This window comes from Podarcis cretensis, assembly GCF_951804945.1.
Source record: "Podarcis cretensis genome assembly, chromosome: 3".
Classification (NCBI taxonomy): domain Eukaryota; kingdom Metazoa; phylum Chordata; class Lepidosauria; order Squamata; family Lacertidae; genus Podarcis; species Podarcis cretensis.
Genome location: NC_137172.1, coordinates 47,175,989 through 47,194,954, shown reverse-complemented (window position 1 = coordinate 47,194,954; position 18,966 = coordinate 47,175,989). Strand labels below are relative to the sequence as shown.

The following is an 18,966-nucleotide window of genomic DNA, read 5'->3' as shown; positions in this document are numbered from 1 at the left end:
CAGGGCTGCCTTCAGATGTCTTCTAAAATCTGGTAGTTGTTTTTCTCTTTGACATCTGGTGGGAGGGCGTTCCACAGGGCAGGTGCCACTACTAAGAAGGCCCTCTGCTTGGTTCCCTGTAACTTGGCTTCTCGCAGCGAGGGAACCACCAGAAGGGCCTCGGTGCTGGACCTCAGTGTCCGGGCAGAACAATGGGGGTGGAGATGCTCCTTCAGGTATACTGGACCGAGGCCATTTAGGGCTTTAAAGGTCAGCACCAACACTTTCAATTGTGCTCGGAAACATACTGGGAGCCAGTGTAGGTCTTTCAAGACTGGTGTTATGTGGTCTCAATGGCCGCTGCCAGTCACCAGGCTAGCTGCCGCATTATGGATTAGTTGTAGTTTCCGGGTCATCTTCATGCCCTACATAGAGCACATTGCAGTAGTCCAAGCGAGAGATAACCAGAACATGCACCACTCTGGCGAGACAGTCCGTGGGCAGATAAGGTCTCAGCCTGTGTACCAGATGGAGCTGGTAAACAGCTGCCCTGGACACAGAATTTACCTGCGTCTCTATGAACAGCTGCGAGTCCAAAATGACTCCCAGGCTGCGCACCTGGTCCTTCAGGGGAACAGTTACCCCATTCAGGACCAAGGAGTCCTCCACACCTGCCCACCTCCTATCCCCCCAAAACAATACTTCTGTCTTGTCAGGACTCAACTTCAATCTGAATCTTGTCAGGATTCAATCCATCGTTCAACCGCCTCCAGATACTCACACAGGACCTTCACCTCCTTCACTGGTTCTGATTTGAAAGAGAGGTAGAGCTGGGTATCATCCACATACTGATGAACACCCGGCCAAAACCCCCTGACAGTAAGAGCTGTTCGACAGTGGAATTTGCTGCCAAGGTGTGTGGTGGAGTCTCCTTCTTTGGAGGTCTTTAAGCAGAGGCTTGACAACCATATGTCAGGAGTGCTCTGATGGTGTTTCCTGCTTGGCAGGGGGTTGGACTCGATGGCCCTTGGGGTCTCTTCCAACTCTATGATTCTATGATTCTATGATCTCTCCCAGCGGCTGCATGTAGATGTTGAAAAGCATGGGGGAGAGAACAGAACCCTGAGGCTCCCCACAAGTGAGAGCCCAGGGGTCAGAACACTCATCCCCCACCACCACTTTCTTAACATGGCCCAGGAGGAAGGAGCGGAACCACTGTATTAACAATGCCCCCAGCTCCCAGCCCCTCTAGACGGTCCAGAAGGATGTTATTGTCGATGGTGTCAAAAGCCGCTGAGAGATCCAGCAGAACTAGGAAACAGCTCTCACCTTTGTCCCTAGCCTGCCGGAGATCATCAACCAGTGCGGCCAAGGCAGTTTCAGTCCCATGATGAGTCCTGAATCCCAACTGGAAGGGATCCAAATGGTCCGCTTCTTCCAGGCGTGCCTGGAGTTCAGCAACCACTCACTCAGTCACCTTGCCCAAGAATGGAAGATTTGAGACTGGGCGATATTTGGCCATATTGGCCGCATCTAAAGATGATTTTTTAAGAAGCGGTTTGATAATTGCCTCTTTCAGCGGGTCTGGGAAGGCTCCCTCACAGATAGTGGCGCAACTTGACTAGACAGGACTCTAGCACTCTCCTGCCCCGGCCCTGCTCCCATGGTGGAGTCTACCTCTTCCCAAATCTGAGCGACTATCTGCAAAAAACTTTGCAAAATCATTGCAGATCATGTGGCCCATACTGGGCCCCGATGTAGCAGGTGGTTCCACTAAATTGCGAACCACCTGAAAGAGTCTCCTGCTGCTGTTTTCTGCAGATGGAATAGAGGCGGTGAAGAAAGTCTTCTTCACCATCGCTACCACCACTTGGTAGGCTTGACATTGAGCTCTAACCCGTGTCTGGTCAGCTTCAGAATGAATTATCCGCCACAGGATAATAATAACTTTATTATTTTGTATATTGCTACCAAAGTGACCAATAAACTTACAGTATTACAATGGGTCAAAATTATGGATTCCAACTAACATTTTTAGAAATTCATACCAGAATTTCTGGAATTTTCATAAAACAAGTCTTCTGTCATCAAAACTTTGATGTCCTTTACTATATGTGGGTGTGACACAATGGGAACGTCTGCCAGAGGCGGAATCCTTAAAATGCTCATACTTCATAAAAGATTTAGAAGTTACACAACTACCTTCTATCTAGAACCTATTTAGTTGAGCCCCAAGGTCTGCATACTTTATCGAGTTTATAAACTTTTCATGTTACCAAAAATTTAAAACTTCATACTGAGAATAATAAGCATAGATGCGATTTTCAAGGCATTAGTCAATAGCACATAGGAAAAAATATTAAACTGAATCCAATGATCAATAGGAAAGGGTCAGCCTTATACTGTACTACAAATGATAAACTTTTATTTCATTCTACTTCTATGAAGCCGCTAAGACTGCAATCCAATACAGCAAGTATAGGGAGCCTTTGGCTAGCTAAATGTTGCTGAACTACAGTTGCCATCATCCTTGACCACTGGCCATGCTTACTAAGGTTGATGGGAGTTGTAGTTCAGCAACATCGGGAGACCCAAAGGTTCCCCAACTCCTGCTATACAGTATGCACCTAACTGGAAGTCCTATTTAGAATAATAGGAATCATTACTCATGCACAATTGAGGGGGACGGGGCCATACGCCAGGTGCACATGATGTCCGCATACCCTGTGACGTGCTCAGCAGGACTTACTCCTAAGTAAACATGCACAGAATTGTGCTATAAATATTTCTGTGTAACAAAAGATTGCATCATCAGTAAATATAATTTCCTTTAGCGTGGAAAACTAATGATTTTAGTGGGACTTTTGGGTTTGTAAAAAAAATTTAAAAATCAGAAGCTGCATATGTAAAACAGCTGATGGAAAAAAAGAGAGGCTGATAATGTGATTGAAATGCTGCTGTTCATTAAATAAATGTGTTCTTATTCATGTGAGTACCGTTTAATAGGTCTGGCAGATTCTGAAAGAGCACGATCATAGTCAACAAACATCAGATAATTTTAGAGAACCCTCTTGAAGACTGACAAAACTCCCATTCAGTTAAATGATAGTGGGACTTGGTTTGGGTAGTGCTACAAATTTGTGGGTTTTATATTTGCCCACTTATAATCTGTATCAAAGATAAAGGATTTACATTTCAAGTGGGAAAAGGATGCATCACAATCCTAAACACTCCATGGTAACTGTGTTTGGTCTGTTGCAACAACAACAACAACAACGAGTCTTGTGGTACCTAACTAATTTATTTTGGCATAATTTTTCTGTGGAAGTCCGTTTCATCCAGATGTATCTTATGAAGTAGTCTGAGGTCCAGGAAATCTTATGCTGTAACAAATTTCCTAGCTCCATAGCCTTACACATTCAATTCCAGAACAACTCCAGTTACTTGGAGGTAAGGCCTGATTCTAGTACTGTACATATATTGCACTGGCAGCTGGGGAAGAAAAACTGCATGAATACTGTCTCATGTGGAAAGCCTTTTGTATGAAGTGGTTCCCAGGTAATTCAGGCAATTTTAGCCACATACACACACACCCTTCCTTGTGGTAAGAGTTGAAAAAGGCCTTATATAAGCTTCATTAATTTCAGCTGAACTAAGTGCCATTTAAGTGCCTAAGGATGCACTGCAGCTTAATGGAATAAATCTTTTTTTTTCCTCAAGGGGGAAGCCAAAGACTGTGCTGTTATGGCTAAAGCAGGATCCTAAGTCTGCCAAGTATGTCATAGCCTTGTGTGTTTGTCCTGTTTACCAGGAATAGACTTCTGAATCAACATGCATAGGATTGTGCTGCTACCACTGTAGGGTTGACATTTTCTGCAACCCTAATGGGTACTAGTGGTCTCCTTTTCTGACCTGTCAGTGCTGCCTAAGAATAGCTCTTCCTAGATGTACAGGGGGAAGATGATGATAGCAAGTATAGTATCACTGCATAATTAAAGAAATGTGTGAATGGACTGGTTTCCTTAATTTAAATTTATAGGAAAGCCATCAGAGATTGGGCTACTCCACTCAAATGTTGCTACTCTCACAGAGAATATATGGTTGAATCAGGGTGACTATGTTTGTCTGCATTCTAGCACTTTATTTTACTCCCACATCTCAATTGCTGGTTAGTTGTCTCAGCTTAGCAGACAGCAACATTACATCCTCACTGTGCTTCCTGTAGAAAATCCCCCGGAACGAATCAAGATTACTTCAGCTAAGAAGTGTAAAAGGAAACCATTACACAAAACAAAAATGACACCTGATCTCCTACATCTCCTTCATATTTTATTTTTTACTCAAATAGTTTAAAATAGCTGAAAATGAATCTGAGAAATGGTGTAGGATAGCGATAGAAACAACTGAAAATAAATACAGACAGTTTTTAAATAACAAGGTCTAAGCATGAAGTGCTGCTTGGATTTTACACCACAGCATATCCTATTGGTTTAATAGAATTGGTAACAAATGAAGAAATAAGTACTAAGGTCAGAATCAGCCTCCAGTGATTCCTTATAATTAATTTCCCATGAGAATTATAATGCCTCTCCCATCCCCCCAAACAAACAGAAATCTAATGAGATTAAAAGCAGTTAAATGTGTGGAACAGACAAAGATTCACATAGAGCAATAAAGGCACGCAAGAGAATTAGGCATATATTGTTATAGCAAATTACGAGGTTGATAAAGAGCAAACACAAAAACAAGAAAAAAGCTAGATGTCTGAGCTCCAGTAAGCTGGTTTAAGATGTAAATGATAAACCCATGATTTGTCATTATGCACACAAATATTCCCAAACCTTGGGCATACATGCCCAGTCCTCATATGAAGGAAAAGTAAAGGGGATAAGATCAAGAGATTCCACTTTCACTTTTGAATCAAACTGTATAGAGTTTAATATCCTGGTTTGTTTTTAACTAACCACAGAACAAACCACAGCTGCTTGAAGTCAAACACATCATGGAAGTGTTAAGTTTAAAACTGAAAGTGGAAACTTTTGAACTTGCATGTGTGAAGAAGGTGAATATATGCACATTATGTTAATTATATGACTTTAAAACAAACACAAACCCTCTTACTGCAGCAGCCATCTGGTTCATGACACGTTTCCAAGGTGTCTCTTGAGGCTGAACAGGTTGCCCATCCCTGAAGTGAACTGATGATGTTTCACTGGTTTCAGCAGATGGACGTCTAATCCTTGCCCCCCAAATGCCCTTGAATGTGCAACATGAAACATAGCAGGTTTTACCCAGCACAGTTATGTACATATTTTCTCCGAAGCAAGTCCTGGTGATTTCAGTGGGCCTTAATTCCAGGTAAATAGGTATAGGATTGCAGCCACATAATACTAATAGCACTTAGCAATTACATTTCAAGCAGCTCTGCAAACGTGGATAACACAAACATTCATTTTGTATTTCTGAGGAAAATACAATCTTTAAATAATCTTCCCAACAATACTATACTAGCTACTATGGATGTGGAATCTCTGTATACCAACATCCCACACAACGATGGTTTACAAGCTATAAAGAACACCATTTCAGATAAAACCACAGCGGACTTTGCCACCAAACTCTGCCAATTTGTTCTTACCCACAACAACTTCAAATTCGGTGATGACCTGTTCCTTCAGATCAGCGGCACAGCTATGGGCACCCGCATGGCCCCACAGTATGCCAACATCTTCATGGCAGATTTAGAACAACGTTTCCTAAACTCCTACCCACTCAAACCTCTCTTGTACCTGCGATACATTGACGATATTTTTATCATCTGGACACATGGTCAACAGACCCTGGACACCTTCCACCAGAAATTCAATGATTTTCACCCCACAATCAACCTAACAATGAATCAATCTATGCAAGAAATACATTTTTTGGACACTACTATAAAAATACAGGATGGGCGCATAGACACCACCTTATACCGTAAACCAACTGACCGACAAACATATCTACATGCCTCTAGCTACCATCCCAAACATACCAAACAGTCCATTGTATATAGCCAGGCACTACGTTACAGCCGCATCTGTTCCAATTCTACAGACAGAGACTCTCACCTAAGAGATCTACAGCAAACCTTTTTAGAACTAAAATACCCAGCAGATGAAGTTAGACAACAGATCAACAGAGCCAGACTGATACCCAGAGAGAACTTGCTGCAAGACAGACCCAAAAAAGAAAATAACAGAACACCTCTAGTCATCACATACAGCTCCCAAGTTAAAACAGTACAACGCATCATCAGAGATCTACAACCTCTCCTGGACAATGACAGTTCTCTTTCTCAAGCTCTGGGAGGAAGACCTTTCATTGCCTACAGACAGCCACCCAATCTTAAACAACTCCTAACCCACAATAATACTACAACCAGACCTAACACGGACACTGGCACCAGAGCCTGCAATAAACCCAGATGCCAACTTTGCTGCCACATACACCCGGACAACACCATTACTGGCCCCAACAACATCACACATACCATCTCGGGACTATTTAATTGCTCATCGTCTAACATTGTGTATGCAATCAAATGCCAACAGTGTCCTTCAGCTCTCTATATTGGACAAACAGGCCAGACCTTACGCCAAAGAATAAACGGACATAAATCAGACATCAGGAATCACAAGACAGAGAAACCAGTAGGAGAACACTTCAATCTCCCAGGACATTCTATACAAGATCTCAAAGTAGCTGTTTTACTACAAAGGAATTTCAGAAATAGACTGGAAAGAGAAGCTGCTGAATTGCAACTTATCACCAAACTTAAAACCACGGAGAGTCCTGGTCTGAACAAAGACCTTGGATTCTTATCTCATTATACATGACAAAGCCATTTTTCACCTTCTCACCCCTTGCTTTTTCCTGTAAGACCTATTGCAGTCGTTAAGAGTCGTCAACAGGCTCATCACAGCTATCTGCCAATCACCCATTCCCACCACCCTTCTGAGTAATACCCCTCCCCACCTTCTCACTATATAGAAGGGTCTGGAAACTTCTGTTTCAGTGTATCTGAAGAAGTGTGCATGCACACGAAAGCTCATACCAAGAACTAACTTAGTTGGTCTTTAAGGTGCTACTGGAAGGAATTTTTTTGTTTTGACTATGGCAGACCAACACGGCTACCTATCTGTAACAAACATTCATTGTTCTGTTGAACTCTGCATAGCACTTTGTTGTAAATTCCTGCAGTTTCTGTTGACTGTGGATACAAGTTCAAGTTTACAAGTGGAGATATTGGACCAATTGTGGTGGAGAAGCAGAAGTGGAGACTGTGAACAACTGGCACCTGTTCTCTCAGACACTTCTGACACTTGTTCATGCATGCTTGCATTCACATGTGTGTATGTTACATTGGACAGAAAAACAAATATGAATGATAGGTATAATTGATTGAGGGGGTGAGTGAGATCCTTTCTTTGGTCTCCCCACACACTTCCTATTAATTCCTCCACCCATCTGCTCTCCCCTGATTTAAGGGATGGAGAAACTTGTGTATCTCCAGGTGTTCCTGGACTACAACTCTCACCATCTGCAAACCTTTGCTCCAGGACTGATGAGAGTTGGACTCCAGCATCTGGCCACAGGTCCCATATCCATGTCCTATTTGGAATGGTGGTAGTGATTTCTACCACTTTTGAAAATTAGTAAATCTCAGAACAGAACTTCAGTTTCCTCTTATAGACAGGAGCCAGTGGGAGAAATTCTCCCAATGCATGTATGTGTGTTATGCAATATTTCTAGAGGTGTTGCAAACGGGTGTGTTGATACACTGGTATACAGAGGATATTTATATCAGCTTGCAGAGGCGGCTAAGTTACTGTGCCGCTTCCTGTTTTGCCTCCTTCATTCATAGACAAGTTAAGGACGGCGAGGGGGAGTGGCACAGCCCTGCAACGTCAGCCGGCCTGCGCCAAACGGGAAAGCGCTCTCTGTGTACACGTGTACGCAGCAAGTACTTGAGAAGGCACAAAAAGCCGTTCCTGCAGGATGCACATCGGCTGTGACAAACAGCGTCGGGCAAGGAGGACGTCCTGCTTCCAGCACGCCCAAAAGGTGCGTGCAGCCAGCACTGAATGTACATGACCATGCAGTCGGCGTGTACAACACACCCTAGACTTCTTGATGTAGCACCATGCTTGTGGTTAACGCTTAGCTGGAATGAAATATTCAACGCAGCAATAGAGAAATTAAAATAATAATTTATTTGTCAGACAAATAAATATGAGGCACAGTGGTATATGGTTACCAAGCTCTGGCCTGGCCTCCTGCCATTCTGGCCAGCACTTATATTTCCTTAATCCAGCCCCCTTGCTCCTCCTGTGGCTGCCTCTGTCCAATCAGCCTGGTTGAAATTCCTATTGGCTGTTTGCTAGAACCAATCACAAAAGATACACCCATTTCCTTTTGCCCTTTTATGGGAAACAAAAAGCTATATATTCTTCTATCTATAAATGACAAATAAGTAGTAATATATCTTACATGTGTCTCAACAAGGAACCTTAATTACCAGCTCACCTCGCCCTATTGCCCTCCAAAACAGATGGTTTAATCTTAAATTTTTATCTTAAACAGATGTCAAGGATCTTGAGTTCACATCATCATTGAAAGATCTCCTTCTCTTGGAGGTCTTTAAACAAAGGCCTGACAACCATATGTGTGCTCTAATGATGTTTCCTGCTTGGCAGGGGGGCTGGGCTGATGGCTGGTGGCCCCTGTGATCTCTTCCAACTATATGAAATAAGAATCTAGCATAAGGATTTAACATTTCTTTCTTTCTAAATCCTTTGCATAATTACATTTAAGCCAATATATTTAATACATAACATAGATAGCTTTTTAGAAGAATAAACCTTTTCAAAGTAAAAAAGGAAGGAACAGTTTCCAGCCTCAAAATAAGATAGGAAGAAACCTATCTTCTCCAGCCAAGCCAGTTGCCTTTTTCACTGCTCTTGACCTTTCAACCTTAGGAAAATATGGTTCAAGTTTAATGGGAGGCACATGGTTTTATTTTACTATTTATCAACTCTTAATTATGTTTATCTCTTTTTTTAATCTTCTGTAATATGTAGGGTCAGTGTAACCTTGGCTGTCAGCCTGTAATTCCCTTTTTACGACTTTGAGAATTGTTTTCTGCTATAAATCAGGGGGCCCCCTTGTCCAGGAGAATAAACATCTTGCCAAGGTTCTTAGGCAGCTGGTCTTCTGCCTGGCATGAACATTTGAAAATCTTTAAGCTCATTTTAAAATACAGGCCCTGATCAAGCCTTAATAAAAATGCAGGCTATGATTAGATGCCTCATTGAGACGGCTCTTCCCTCCCCTGCCTGGCAAGATTCCCCGAAGAAGACCTTTTGTGCATTTAAGAGCGGCGTGATCAGAAGCCAAACCAACAACAAGCGGGCCCCACTGTGCAGTGCAGCCTCGCCTGCCGGTTTTCTGCCTGCGGAAGACGCAGGCGCCCCGACAGAAGTGGGGAGAGCGGCAAAGCCTACCAGCCAGGTGTGCACGCGCGTGCATACACAGACATACATGCATCTGTCTCCTTTCCCCGCTAACTGGGCTTCCCTCGTTATAACAAGCCCCGCTTGCCGCCTGCTTATCCCTCTCGCTCGCTGCTGCTGCACGTCGACATGCAGCTCTTCTCTGCGCCGGGCGGGCCCGGCCTCCCCGCCTCCCTCGCGCACGGGGTGGAGGAGGGAGAGGCGGCGGGAACGCGCGCGCGCGCCCGCCCCTTGACTGCTTGCCTGGCTGCGCGTGCGGGCCGCCAGAGGGCGGCGCTGCGCCTCAGGTTTCCTTTGCGGAGGGAGCCAGCCGGCTGCAGCATCACCTGCAGTAGCGGGGGAGCCGCCGAGGAACTCCTCCCCCGCTGCCCCTGTTAATCACAGCTCCCTCCACGCACTCGCGCGGAAGGGAACTGAGGCTGAGCTGCCCATCTGCTGCAGAGAGAAAAGCGGCGCCCGGTCGTCAGAAGCGGCGCCGGCTGGGCTCCGGGCGGTCCCGTCTCACTTTCCTCCCCCCCCCCCTCCAGCACCAGCTCGGCGTGGGAGCCTCTTCTTGCTCAGTTGGCAGCCCTTCTCCCTCCTTCCCCCGCGGCAGTGCCGCCGCCTCCTGCTACTGCCGTCGCACCACCTGCCGACCCCGGGCAACGGAGGCAGCAGCAGCAGCAGCGCCCGGGAGGCGAGCGAGCGAGAGCGGCGGCGGCGGCGGCGGCGGCGGAGCGCTATGGCTGAAGCGGGCGAAGGCGAGGACGAGATCCAGTTCCTGCGAACTGTAAGCGCCTCGCTTGCCTTGCCTTCCCCCACCCTCACCTCAGGGCGGACGGCGGCGTATTGTTAGCGCGTCCGGCGGCGGGAGGGCGTCGAGGCGGGAGCCTCGGGGGGCTGCGACTGGGGCGGGGGGGGGAGAATGGTGGGGTCCGGCGGGAGGGAGGACCCACAGACAGGCGTTTCGCGAGTAGACAAGCTTTGCGTGACGGGCATCCCGAGTACCTGAGGGCGCCCCCTCCCCTCGCGCCTGTCTCGGAGGTGGGAGGGGGCTGTGGCGGGAACCGGGCGGAGGAGTTTCGCCCGCCTCCCCTGTGCCTGGGCTGGGTGGGGGGGGGGTGTCGTCTCGGGGCAGTTTTTCAGCAAATAAACCTGCCGCAGCACCTGCGTTCTGCCGGGTGGGGTGTTTCGTGGGAACTTTAATAAAGGAGAAGTCTGTGGGTTCTGGAATGAGGGATTGCCCCGGTTTTCTGCCCCCTTTCCTAGAAGAGGCTGAGGTGACGGCTCGGGTGGCCGTGGAAATGTGCCCCACCGACCTATGTGTGGGCCTGGCGGGGTGGCAAGCAGGGTGCTGTTCGGGGCGGACGGGGAGCAAGGTCTCCCCCCCCCCTCCCCGTGCTTACTCTGCGGTGACGAGGGAATGAGTCGTAGTCAGGCGCTTTTGGTGTGTTTGTCTCTTTCTTTTTCTCTCCCGCCCCCACTCACCCCTTGGGCTTGAGGAACCCTCCCCTTGGGTATGATCTAGCAAGTGATCAGGGGCAGGTTATGGGGACTCCCGAGTGAACACCCTTCTCTCCCCCCCCCCCTTGCCCTGCCCACACTCGTTCCTCCCTCGCTCTGATCTGGTTCTGGGTACTGCAGATATGCCACCAAGCAACGTTGCTCAGCCAGAAAGCTGCAACAGTATTATTTCCTGGCAAAAGCAAGCGAGGGGGGCGGGCAGGCGGGAGGGAGGGAGGGAGGGACGGACGGACTGGAGAGGCATCCAGCTCTTGTCTCTGAAGAATTGTTAGTGATCATGTGTTGGTGGCAGCAGCCCATGTTGAAATTGAAAGCATTTTAAACTGCTGAACCATTACTTTCCTGTATATGGTCTTGTGTTAAGACTGCAGTTATGGGTTGTTGTTTTTTGGGTGGGGGAATAGGTCTCTGGATAATAACTGTTTTTGCTAAGATGTCCTAAGTGATTTTTAGGCACACAAGCCTAAGCAGGGTTTTTGCAAGTAGATGCTTTGGCTATTGCATTTATATAGTTTTGGGAATAACCTGATTTAGTACTGGATATTTACAGACACTGGAAAGGGTGCGATGTTGTGATGTTGCATTGGTTTCATTTTTATATAATCTGGTTGGTATTGAAAACAGTGGCATGCGCGAAACTGTGAAAAATAAGGAGAAACAACCCGTGTTACTGATATTATGTTCTGGCTCTCACAATGTTACAGAAATTAGAGGTGCTGATTTGGAATTTTTTGTTTTGCTATATCCTCATTGAGGGATTCCTTGCACGCTTGTTCTGTAAATGAATATTTATGTTCCAGCACCATCAGTTTAGTTATTATGAATGTTGAAGGTGCAAAAATAAAACAAGAAACTTTTTGTTTTCTAAACATGTCTGTTTATAAGATACTTGATGAAAGCTTAGTAATCAAAAACAAATAAAGGATTTACGTAGGGGATGCTGTTTTATTTCCCCCTGTTCTCATTGGCCCAAATATTCTGGAAGGCTTATGCAATTACAGGTTTGTTGCAGGTTTAAACCTGAGTGAAATCTGTGGAGTTGAATACTTAACAGGGAGAAACTAGTAACGTACATGCTTATGTCTATGGACATATAAAGTAATGTTCAAGCAACAGCACTCAACAGCAAAAGCGCATTACGTAAAACCACTCTTCTGGTTATATGTGTTGAGCTGGAACTAAAGATCTGGAAATCCCAGCCAGGGATTATCTTTTTAAAATCCTCAGAATGTTTCATTGGTAACATTAATGACCTTCAAGGGGACAAATACAAGCAGTAGGAAGATTTTAATGTAGGATTCCCAGAAGCCTGGGTAAAATGTGAATTCCTAATATTTATGCCATGGATCAGTTTAGCTACAGCATGAAAATAACACATTTGTTGTGCCATGATGCTCTAGTAGTATTAAAATGGCACGTAGCAGCACTGCAATGGCATAAACACATTTTCCTATGACGTAGATCCTATTGTATAATTTTTCAAACTGTTCCAGATGCATTTTTTTTATACCTTCAGCATAGTTATGGTTAATGATCCTGGGTTTAAATGCCATCTCACCTGTTGATTCACTGTGTGGCTTTGGATGTGTCCCAAACTGCAGTCTCTTCTTTGCAGTCACCCTGGAAGAAGACGGGTGGAGCTTACAGGCCTAGGGGTGGCAATGGCTTGTTCTTGTGATGCTAAACCGTGGTTCAAGCATTACATCAAAACATGTCAGTGATAAGGGGTTTCCAGAATATTTGAATCTCATTTTTTGGGGGGGGGGATTTTGAGGAGAAATTCTCCAAAAATCTCCAGGGAAAATACCTGGAATCAGTGGTTCTCCAACTCTCTGCCCCTCATGACCACTTGAAAATGGCTGAGAGTCTTGGTGGACCACTTAATGATTTTTTTTCTGCCTGTCATAGCAATTGTAGTTCCATAGAAACCAGTGTGTAATACAATATAAATAATAAATAAAACAAGCAATCAAAACAAAATTAGGAATCAGTATGAATATTCTGTGTGATGGATGTGCCCATTTTCATGGAATTCTGGAATGAAAGTTGTGGGCCACTGGTGCCCCATGGATCAGAGTTTGGGAATCCCTGCCCTAAATGGATGAAAATCTCATTTAAGAAGCTCATTGGACTACTTAGCAGACAAAACTAAAAAGTACACCCTGCTACTCTTCTGTTCTTTATAAACATATCTGGAGGGTTATCTGGAGAGCCAAACATATTTGGACTGAAACATTTGAGGGGGAAATTCAGAAAAGCCTCCATGTCAAAAGGATAAAATGGTGTCATGATGTAACAGGTCATACATGGGATGTTTATATTCCTATATCATTGAGCATATGCCCTGTATTTTGCTTATGATTCTAAACTATCATTTGTGAATAAATCTTACAAATAAAAATGTGTTAGCTTGAGTTGCAGTGAAATTGTTCTAATTTAGATCATTGTAATTTGTATTTTTTAGGACTATCATTTTTAGAATGTTTTGAAATGACTGAGGCTACAAGATTATATAGAAGTGAATTCTATTGAAATAAATGGGACAATCTATTAAGCAATAACACCTCCTTCCCAAGCATGCTTTTTCTATACTCTTTTCTCTACATTATAAACATTTCTACTCATAAGTTTTTGGTTGTTGTTTTTTTAGTGTGCTTGCTTGGTATGCTTTTGAACAAAATTGCAGGAAGCCATGTCTTATATAAACTGGCTGCGTGAATTTTATAAAAATGTGTTCTCTCATTCTTAAAGCAGAGGCTTTTCCATTTTTGACCTTTTTTGGGAACATGATTCGAATGGCTATATCTGTATGGAATTTTCTTTATGCTTATACATTGTAAATTTCCATTCATCAGTAAGGTGTAACTTGGAGGCTGCAATCCTGGAGCCCATTGAATTTAGTGGAGTTTGCTTCTGAGTAGACATATATAGAAGTGCACTATATACTGTATTCCTTTTAATTTGTTGAATAGCTGAGTTTCTTTTGTTAATGGGAGTACAGGGGAGGGAAAATGATACTCTAACCCCCACAGTATCCAAAGATTTGCTTTCTCATAGCAGATGCAGGATTCACATCTAGTATACTTATACAAAACAACAACAACAAAACCCCTTCCTCAACTAATAAAAAGCAGCCAGTGTCCTCCAATAATTCAGTGTAAGGTTTATGTTGTCTTCCATTTTGTAAAATTGAACGATTAGTGGTATATATTTCTATTGGTATGAGGTAGTGAGGTTCTGCTACATATGAAAAGCTGCCTACTGGCTAATTTACAAGCAAAGCTTGTGCTTGCGGGTACTTATTATTCTCTAAATGTAACCTTCTGGAAAATACTGCACAAATCTTTGGAAAGACCCTCAAGCTGCCAATATAGTGTGCCCTTTACTGTGACACTGCTGAAGGGATTATCTATGTGGTTTATCTGATGATCTCCTAGTACAGCAATGCTGGAGAAAGTGAACTGTGCGTGCCTCCTAAGGTGCATTTTACTTTGATTCCGGCCATGTGAAAGATAAATCTAAATTGTTTCATTGTATATTGCTGAAGTTTAAATATCAGACTGTAGCCCAGAGAGTTGGGTTATCTTAAACTATTATGGATGTAAAAATGTAAAATAACTGGGTTTGCCACTTGGTAAATAGTGTGTCCGACTTAGCTTTTGCAGTAGAAAAGAAAACATGTATGCCATTAGCTGAGAAATTGCTATGACCTCATAGAATCCTTATTTATTCTTGCTTGTGTAAGAATTTGAGAATTAAGGTTCATTAAAAAGCAAAACAAAAACACCTTCTAGCTGTGTTAACCTTAACCTTCATCCAGTTTTCTGGGGTGAAAAACTTTTCGTTGTGGACTTTTCATACAGGTACAACTAGAAGTTAGTTCTTCTAGTACATTGTCACAAATTGTCACCTGTACTATGTCACTAAATTTTAGCCGGTTACCACTTACCATCTTCCTTCTGCAACCCAAAAACCTGAGGAATAACATACTGGAGCTCATCTCGCTTTACTGGCTGAGGGAGCCGGCATTTGTCCGCAGACAGTTTTTCTGGGTCATGTGGCCAGCATGCCTAAGCCACTTCTGGCGAAACCAGAGCAGCGAACGGAAATGCCATTTACCTTCCCGCTGGAGCAGTACCTATTTATCTACTTGCACTTGGACGTGCTTTCAAACTGCTAGGTTGGCAGGAGTTGAGACCAAACAATGGGAACTCACCCCGTCACGGGGATTCAAACTGCCGACCTTCCGATCGGCAAGCCCAAGACTCGGCACCACCCACGTCCCTTCCCTTCATAATACTCTGGTGTAAATATGTGAGAATAAACCGTATTTCTAAGGCACTGCAGACTCTGCTGCGCCTCATTTCCCCCCAAGGGAACACAAACTCTTCTTAAGTGCCAAGACCCATGGAATCTCTTGCTACTGCTTGGCAGATATTGGGGAGGCCTGTAGCAATGTAATGTAATTGAGAAGAGACATGGCAGATTACAGCTGCAATATTGGGAATGAAATAGTCATACCTCGGGATAAATATGCTTCAGGATAAGTATTTTCGGGTTGCGCTCCGCGTTGACCTGGAAGTAACGGAGCTCGTTACGTCTGGGTTTCGCCACTCGCGCATGCACAGACAGTCAAAATGACGTCACGCGCATGCGCGGAAGCGGTGAAACGCGACCCGCAGACGCACAGTTGCATCTTACATTCTATTCAGGATGCAAACGGGGCTCCAGAACGGATCCTGTTCTCATCCCGAGGTACCACTGTATTCAGATAAATTGTATTGAGACTGAATGTGGAATACATAATGGAAGCCAGTGGTGTCTCTTCCTATTCTTGAGAAGGTGATGTAGGTTGCTGAGGGAGAGGAAGTCGGACAGGGATGCCTTCCAGAAGCAGATACCATTGATGTCGCCTCTGCCTGATTTTGGAGGATCCCCCTACCCTTTCACAATAGCTCACTGCATTCAGCGGTGTCCCTGACCTTCAGTGAAGTCTCCGCGATTTCTTTCTACATCTCAGAACCGCCCTCAACATTTTGGCCAGTGGGTAATAGTTTCCAGTCCTTTTTTTGGCCTGACATTATCACCCAGGTGTGATTCTGTGGAATTTTTTTTTCCTTTTAAGTTTTCTATTTTATTAGACTTTGTGACTTTTTTTGGACATTCAAAGCAGTGCCATTCCCAAGCAGCCCTTCTCTCTGTATATTATCATTCCCACAAGAGATTTCTCCTGTGAATTCGTAGGGGAAAACTACTGCCAGCATAAGGCACCTTGTGTGCGGGATCTGTAGTGGATGCCAATTTGCTGCTGAGCCAAGCTCAGGGATTTGGTACTAACATATGCCAGAGGAATAGGTTACTTTAGAGACAGCCTTTACCCATCTATATCAAGTAGGAGAGCCCCTAGACAAGGCTTCCTCAACCTCAGCCCTCCAGATGTTTTGAGACTACAATTCCCATCATCCCTGGCCACTGGTCCTGCTAGCTAGGGATCATGGGAGTTGTAGGCCAAAAACGTCTGGAGGGCTGAGGTTGAGGAAGCCTGCCCTAGACTATTAGAAGTCTGTTCTACAATAACTCTGAGCAGGGACTTCACTATGGCTGCCCCTGTTTAGTGAAACAGCATCTCTGTTAAGATAAGACTGATGCTCACCATTTGTACTTTCCAGGAACAATTGAAGACCTTGTTTCTGCAAGCTTTCTCAGCTGGGTGAAAAGGTTTCCTTTTTTTGCACTGTTTTAAAACCTATTTTATGTTCTCTTTTTTTTTTTTTTTTTACTTCTTTAAAGCTATTTGTAATTGTCTTTATGTAAATTGCCATGAGGCTGGTATAGAAGATGATCCATAAACTAATAAAATAATGATGTTTATATTTTTGAACCCTAAATTTTTATTCATTTGTTTTGTAGACATTCCTTGCTTCATCAATTAAACAATCGTGGTAGCTAATTCCCTATATTTATGTATTTATACTGTTTTTTCAGTCACTTTAAAATATTACTGGTGGGGCTGATGAATCCCAGTAGGCTAGATTTCAGTAAATGCCCATACAATTGTGATACATTTTGTGTACTTTAAAAAGTTTATTATAATTATTACTGACTGGAGAAGAACTACACAGCATATAGGTGGGAAGATTTATGTTCCCTGGTGATTAGAGGCATCTGTGTTTGTAAACTCTCTAATCCTGTATGATAATACGGTTAATACTGCATGTAATTTTCAAATCTTCAGGAACTGACAGGGAAGATTTATTGTTGGTGTACATGTTTGTTTGTGCAAGAAAGCTTTTCACTTTTTGGTTTACAAGTTTAAGTGCAAGTAGTCTAGAGGTGACTTCTTTTAAGTGGAGCAATGATGGGAGTTTGAGGTTAAAAACAATTCCTTTTCAGGAATTGGATCTACTTGTATTCAAATAATATGGGGAGGGGGAGCTGTGCTGTCTTTCTGGAATGATAGGGCAGTATGGGTGCAGCCACCAATTACAAATTCAGTGAAGATCAGCTGAGGGTCCTTTGCCAGGAAGCATCCAATCCACCAGCATCTTGGCTGGAAGGGAAAGAAAAATCAGCTGCTTCAGGAGTGTATTCCTTCCTCAAACTCCAGAGCCTTGGAACTACCAGGGAGGATAACAATTAAGGGTTTCAAAGTTCGTTGTAAGAGGAAACTTAAATGTTGATACTGTAATTAAAGGGAATGAAAGGAAAATAAGAACCATCTTAAGTATAGCATTCATTTGTTCTTTTCTATAAATAGCTGTTGTTTACAGGCAAATAACTGATTTCTTTGAGGTCAGTCTGTTGTTCTTTAATGATCTACTTCCATGTTCACAGAAGTGGTGGTTAATGTTTCAGTGAAACACTTGCAGCAGCCGTTGTTCAGCTGGTGTGTTTAACATTTAATAAGTTTCAAAAAAGCTATTGCTTTGATCAGGACCTACTTTATGATTTATGGTAGCTCATATTGAAAGGAAGCCAACATTACAGTTCTTGTTAAGGATGAACTTCATGATATTCTGGTGGATTAAAGGTATTCAAAAGTGCCGTTTTATGCACTAGGAGGGAAGTGGTTTTGAATGTTCCCTGGTGTTCCCTGATGTTCAAAGCCGCTTCCCTCCTAGTGCATTGGATTGCAGATAATGGATGGCTTTCAAACAGAATTTTAGTGTGGAATCACCATGCTTCATTTGCTCACATGTCACAAGTGTTACACATGATGCCATCCATTTGTAATCCTCTCGTGTTTTCTTAGTACTGCTTCCCTCATTTTTCTTACCATAGAAAATCCAACTTTTCTGAGGTCAGAGTTGCATAATCTCCATATGCGTAGAAAGTCTTAGCGCTAGTCTTCTGCCTTTTTTAGGTGGTGTGATTTGGTAGGACAACCTATTACAGATCAGTACACATTTACAGTGAGCACCATTTTATAAACATATTTTTAAATTAAACCCCCCCCAATACATTTGTGGTTATCTTTTATCAATTTTTTAGAAAAATAGTGCTATCATGTAATTTTTCAAAAAATATTAGGTATTTCAAAACAGGTACTTTTTGTGGGATGAGTGGTCCTTGTGCATGCAAACTTTTTGCAGCATTCACCTGACATGGCTGGCCTCAAAATGCCAGGCTGCATTCCTTCCCCTCCCCATTTAATCTAGATTTACCTTTTCCAGGAAAAATCCAGTAAGTAAAACCCCCCTGCAACTGTTTGCAATATCTGTCTGAAAACACCCAAACAAAAATTCCCTTCTCATTTGCCAAATTTGACGCTATTATTATTCCATGAGGCATCCCAAAGTGATTTCCAACATACAGGCATGATGCAGAGTTGCATATATGTTGTTAGCATCCATCTGCCTTGGGAGACAATGGAAGAATAAAGTCAAACCACTGGAGAGTTACAGTGCCTGCTGTGGCTGTAGAGACCAAT

General features: G+C 43.6%; 1 protein-coding gene across 15 annotated transcripts in view; it reads left to right on the top strand.

Annotated features, from left to right (window-relative positions):
* The first annotated feature begins 9,844 nt into the window (after nt 1–9,844).
* Nucleotides 9,845–18,966, top strand: part of RYR2 (ryanodine receptor 2) — a 246,863-nt gene continuing 237,741 nt past the window's right edge. For 12 of the 15 annotated variants that reach the window (XM_079969396.1, XM_079969392.1, XM_079969401.1 and 9 more), the window contains exon 1: nt 9,845–10,302. In XM_079969396.1, coding sequence (XP_079825522.1) covers nt 10,255–10,302 — 48 coding nt within the window. In that variant the 5' untranslated portion in view covers nt 9,845–10,254. The remainder of the gene's footprint in view (nt 10,303–18,966) is intronic. The other 3 variants (XM_079969403.1, XM_079969394.1, XM_079969393.1) reach the window with 1 other exon arrangement.